Source organism: Plecotus auritus (assembly GCF_963455305.1).
Source record: "Plecotus auritus genome assembly, chromosome: 8".
Classification (NCBI taxonomy): Eukaryota; Metazoa; Chordata; class Mammalia; order Chiroptera; family Vespertilionidae; genus Plecotus; species Plecotus auritus.
Genome location: NC_137782.1, coordinates 5,006,596 through 5,012,595, shown reverse-complemented (window position 1 = coordinate 5,012,595; position 6,000 = coordinate 5,006,596). Strand labels below are relative to the sequence as shown.

Genomic DNA, 6,000 nt, shown 5'->3' with positions numbered 1-6,000 from the left:
TCATTACTAAATAATAATACAGCCCTGGCTGGTTTGGCTCATTGGATAGAGCGTGGGCCTGTGGACTGAAGGGTCCCAGGTTCGATTCTGGTCAAGGGCATGTACCTTGGTTGCGGGCACATCCCCAGTAGGAGGTGTGCAGGAGGCAGCTGATCGATGTTTCTCTCTCATCGATGTTTCTAACTCTCTATCCCTCTCCTTTCCTCTCTGTAAAAAAATCAATAAAATATATTTTAAATAAATAAATAAATAATACAAAAATGAACTGTGCTTCACGGACTCACATTTGCGAACAGACTTTTGCCCAGCCCTGTATATAATATAGAGTTGTCTTTGACTTATGCTCATTTGTTTGTATCACTGTCCTATGGGCCATGAGATTTCTTTAAAAAAACCCACAAAAAACCCAAAAACAACACACACAGCTGAAATGGATCAGTTACAAATGAACAGCCTGTGGGAGGCAGGGAGGTCTGCCGGAGGTTCACTTAGGCACAGCGCGGGTGAACTAGCCAACCCTCTGGCTGGAGGCGGTCTGCGCCCTCTGGAGCTGACCCCGGGCAGGGCCAGGTCGGGTCCCAGGCTGAGCCTGGGCCGCAGCGACCTTGGACCCGCGCCCCGGGGACTGGCGTACCGTCAGGGCTCGCGCTGGGCTGGGCCCCCGGCTAATCCCCAGGCGGACACCGGGCGGGGGCGATGGGCTTGTCGGTGGCGTCGGCGTGAGAAACTCGGTGCGCAGGGGAGAGGGTGGCGGCGCAGGGGAGAGGGTGGCGGCCCAGGGAGTTCCCACCTGCCGACCTCAGAGAAACGCGGGCTCAGGCAAAGACGGAGGAGGGGCCGGCCGATCGGGCCTCGGACGCGTCCGGAGCCCCACCCCGGGCGCAGGAAAAGCCCCTGGACTTAGGGGCCGGCGCTTCAGAGGCTCCGGGAAGAAAGGCGTCTCCTGCGCCCCGCTCGCTCCTCCGCCGCCGCGCGCCCGGCCGCCTGCGTCCCACCCGCCGGTGCCCCTTGCCCGCCCCGGACCCCCCGGCCGTGTCCGCCCAGCGAGCGCCCATGGCGGCAGCCCCAGCCCCAGCCCCAGCCCCGCGCGGAGCCCTGTGCCGGCTGCTGCTGACCCTCGCGGTGAGTGCCCGGCGCCGGCCCCAGCTCTGATCAGTCGGGGGGCTGGGGGGTTGGGGGGCAGGGGCGGCGAGCCCAGGACCAAAGGGAGCTGGTGGCTGCGGCGCGGAGGGCGGACGGGACGGGAGAGGCTGGCCCCCCGGGCGCCGCGATCCCCGGGGGAAGCGGAGGCGTCTCCGCCGATACGATCAGCGGGCGCGCGGCCCGAACGCCCAGCGGAAAGCGTGGCCTCCGGGGCCGCGGGGAGCCCGCGCCCACGCCCCTGCGCGCCTTCGCGGTCGCCTCGCCGCCGCGTGGGTTCAGGCCACCGGGGGGGCCTCCGGGCGACCCGAGACAGGCAGGGCCCGCGGGCGATCGTGGCAGTGAGTGCGCGCGTGTGCGTGCGCGCGCGGTCGGTCTTGCCCCCCGGCCCCTCCTCTCCGCAGGGGGCGCTCTGGGGGACCCCGGTCTTGTCCATTTCCCTTTTTCTTTGCTGGTCGCCCTGGGACGTGACCTTCGCCTACGTGTTGGAGAAAAGAACCACCCAGGTCCCTGCTCCCGAGGCACCTGGTGCTCCCGCGCTCGCCCTCCCACCCAAGCCGCACAGCCGCGGACCCTACCCCGCCGGGAGCGGAGGGGGTGGCCCCGTCGGGCTGGGACGGCTCCCCTCGGGCTGACCGGCCTGGGGGACCGGACGGCGCAGGTCCCGAGCGGGGAGCGGCCCCCTGGAGGGTGTGCACCGGGCGTCCCGGCCTGGCCTTCTGGGGCTGCGGGAAGGGGAAGCGTTAACTAGACCCGTGCGGGGGGCACCCCGGTCCTGGTTCCCTTGGCGTGGAGGCTCTGGCGCTGGGTGTTCGGTCAAACCCCATGGACCGGGGACTGGCCAGACAGACGGACCGTGGGAAGGTTCCCCCGCGGGGGAGGGAGGGGAACTGGGGGCTGAAATACTGGGACAGGGTCCCCTTTGCTACTGCTCTTATTTTACAGCGAATTCCTCAAATTGTTAGGTAATGAAGTTGTAGTTGTTACTATTGGCAGGTCTTTACAGCTCCATGGACTCCAAACCCTTCGCTAAATTCCTGGGTCCTTGGTGTTTTTTTGTTGTTTTTTGTTTTTTTAAGGAAAAGGGGTGGTAGTCACAGGCAGTAAGTAGCATTGCCTTGTATATACTTCCACATAGAACTGTCTGTCTGCATTCACCTCAGATCCTTTTAGAAGAAAGTGGTGATAAGTGAATACATACATGGAAGAATCCCCATGTCAGGGTCCTGCTTAGCCTCACAGCAGGATAGACCGGAGGTGGGGTGGGGAGAGAGCAGGGCCGGGTGCCCCCCTCATCCTGCTGCCTGGGTGGGAAGGAAGGTCTGGTGTGAGGCCCTGAAGGGGATCCTAGGTCCTGGGCTTCTCTCCGCAGAGCTGGGTCTCCTCAGTGGCTGCGGCCCCAGTGGGGAAGGTGCAGAGAGGCTATCGGAGTCGAAGATATTATTAAATAAGCATGACTTTGGAGGACGCCCTTGACATTTCATGATGCGCATACACCAAGGAAGCCTTCCCCATTCCACTCCCCCCGCCTCCGCTTCAGCTCTGGCTTCTGCCCAAACACCTGTGAAGCTTCTCTCTCTAAAATCATCAGGCGTTTTTATTGCTAAGTCCAAATCACTCCTTTTACAACTCCACCTTGGAGAGTGTGCCTTTTTTCTTGAAATTCACTCATCTCTTCTTTCCTGGCCACTCAGAATCGGACTCCCCATTGTAGGTCTTGTCCCTAAAGTGTCATACAGGTGCCTACATGTACTACATTCATTCTGCTAGTTTGGATATCTCCACTGAACAATAGGCCTTTAGTATGATGTGTGGCACGACATTTATCTTCCCAGACAATGTTGCTTTTCCTCTGGTGTCCTATGTTTCAAACACCTTGTTCCTCCATAAGTCTGGAAGCTGTTTGTTTTTCTTTCCCCAATGTTCCCCTCCTTCGATCCATCTTTCAGTCCCTTTAAATCCACATTCAGAAACATCTCCTGGGTGCCTTTACTGCTCTCCATCATCTCTGCTACTACTCTTTGCTATTACAAGTAACGCCACGATGGATAAGCCTTTATATACGTTATTTCATATATGGGAAGTGTTTCATATTTATGGGAACGGGTTACCAGAAACGGGATTGCCAGATAACAGTATAAAAGACTTTGTACTTCTTCCAGGTGTCACCAGCTCCCTCTCCCCTCCACAGAGGTTGTATATGACTAGCTAGGAAGCTATTTTATGATAGATAGCATGTCATATCATTGAGGAGATAGATATACACATAGTATACCACACTGTGTGTATGTCGTATGAGGCCACAGTACTTAATCTAGGCAGTCATTTGGCAAAAGAGAAAGTTGAATCCATAACTCATGCAGAACACCAAGAAAATTCCAAGCAGATGAGAGATTTAATTATAACGTATCTACCGTACAGATATTAGAAGAAAACATGATGAATTTCTACTTAAACTTAGAGTAGAAATTTATGGCTCAGATTTCAAAAGCCATGTATTAAAATTGAGAAAATCAATTATATTAAAACACAGACACAAACACTTGTCCATGGCAGTAAACTATGCCAATGTCAAAGGCAACTGACAAAGTGGAAAAACAAATTTCAGATCACATTTTAAAGGTTTAATCTAATATATCAAGTGCTCTTCTGAATTAAGAACATGGACATGAACGTGGACATGAAAAATTCCCATAAAGTAACAAAAACGGCCCATAAAAATATTTCAACCTCATCCATAATAAGAAAAGATGAATTTAAGGCTATATTGAGTCATTTCTTATTTGGCAAACATCCAAAAGTTTGACAGCTTGCTGTGTAGACAAGAATGTGAAGAAATTGAAAGTTTCATAGACAGCTGGTGAATGGAACAAAAATTACTACCTTTATGGACTGTATACAGGTATATCACACGTAAATTGAATCTGTCTTACTTCTCCCTTTCCAAATTGAATGCATTTAATATCTTTCAGTTCTTCATATACGAATATCACATTATTTTTATTTTTGAGACTATAGGATCTTTTAATATGTGCTGAGGCTAATATCCTTTCATTGCTTTTCTTTTTCATAATTTTCCTGTTCTATTCCTAATTATTGATATTTTCTTATGACCTTTAAAATCATCTTGTCTAGTTCCAGAAAAAATACTGTTGGGATTTTTATTAGGACTATGAAATTTATAACAGTGAAAATTGATACATTTATGTTGTTTATTTTCCTTTTCAAAATAAAGATATATCTGTTGCAAGTCCACTTCGATGCCCTCGAGAAATATTTTCAGATTTTTCTCAAGTAGGTTTTACATGTTTCTTGTTAAATTTACTCCCTAGGATTCTATATTATTGCTTTTGAAAATGATTTATTCTCTTCCATTATATTACTTAACTGGTTTTATTTATGTGTATGAATACTGATTACTTCTCTATTTTAATTGTTATTGCTGCTCCTTTACTGAAATTCTCTTATTGTTCATAGTAATTTATTGGTTGGTTTACTGGGGTTTTCCAAGTAAATAGTCATATCAAATGCAAATAGAGATTTTTTTTTTTTAGTTCTTTCTTTCCAATTCATATGCCATCTCCTATCTTCCTCTTGCCTGATATACTTTAACTAGGGGTCCAGTGCACGGATTCATGCACCTTGAAAGGAACTGTGAGTCACAAGGCTGCAGAGGGCACAGGGGCAGGTCTCGGCCCATCCTCCACGCCCCCGCCCGGCCCCTCCCGCCGTGGCCCCCAGTTCCCTGTCTGCCGGCAGCCCCACTCCCGCCACTGCCATTCCCACATGCTGACGGCGCCCGCCTGGCTCACATCCACTGATGGCACGAAGCAATTGGGGCCGGCGCCAGCAGCGGGTGTGAGCAGGGCTGGTGCTGTTAGCAGGTGTGAGTGGGGGCTGCTGCCCTGATCGCCCCTCAGGAGCAGGGGGAGGTGGAGAAGCCCTCATAGGTGATCGGGCCGGCAGCCCCCGCTCGCACACGCTGATGGTGCTGAGTGATCGGGACCGGCACCGGGTGCTGGCAGTGGGTGTGATCAGGGCCTGTGCCAGCAGCAGGTACAAGCGCTCAGCGGGACCACAGTGCACGGGAGCAAAGAATTTTCAGTAACCACCAGAGGCTCGACCCGATGACAGCGACCGGTGCGCCGCCTTGGTCTGGCGCCCCCGCTCACCTGCTCCACCATCCCACTGTGGCTGATGCCTTCCATGTTCTGTGCTCTGCTGCCTGCTGCCGACGCCTGCCATGGTCCGCGCGTGCCCCCTGGTGGTCAGCACACGCATAGCGGCCGGTTGTTTGGTTGTGTGGTGGTTCTGCCGTTCGGTCTATTGGCATGTTAGGGTTTTAAATATATAGATGTAACATTAACTGTAAACAATGGCCTTCGAAAGTCTGTTTTGTTTCTGAGTTTCGTGTGGCTGCCATTTGTGCTTTCCTATTGATGTTGTGATTATAATCTATATATATATAAAAGCCTAAGTGACCGTTACGACCGGACGACCAGAACGACCGGTCGACCAGTTGCTAGGACACGCACTGACCACCAGGGGGCAGACGTGCAACATAGGAGCTGCCCCCTGGTGGTCAGTTGCTCCCACAGCCAACTCCCACAGCCCCTTCCCTAGCCAGCAAACCTCTTGCAGTCCCTCCCCTTGTCCAGCAGGCCCCATCCGGCATGAGGTTCTTAGACCAAGCAAGTGACAGGAATGTGATCCCAGACCCCTGTGAGGGCCAGTTTACCTCCGGCTCACCCCTCCGATGAAGGCTTTGTGTTTGGGTCCCAGGCTAATGTGGGCGACACTTGTCTTAGATCCAAGGTGGACCCATGTTTTGTTTTCACTCTTTTCCAGGGAATTAAAAAA

The 6,000-nt window shown here is 52.5% G+C and overlaps 1 protein-coding gene across 2 annotated transcripts in view; it reads left to right on the top strand.

The window, feature by feature from the left end:
- Nucleotides 1-695: 695 nt before the first annotated feature.
- DSC2 (desmocollin 2) overlaps nucleotides 696-6,000 on the top strand; it is a 31,765-nt gene continuing 26,460 nt past the window's right edge. The window contains exon 1 of one of the 2 annotated variants that reach the window (XM_080685953.1): nucleotides 696-1,122. In XM_080685953.1, the coding sequence (XP_080542079.1) occupies nucleotides 1,054-1,122 (69 nt within the window). In that variant the 5' untranslated portion in view covers nucleotides 696-1,053. The remainder of the gene's footprint in view (nucleotides 1,123-6,000) is intronic. The other variant, XM_080685952.1, reaches the window with a different exon arrangement.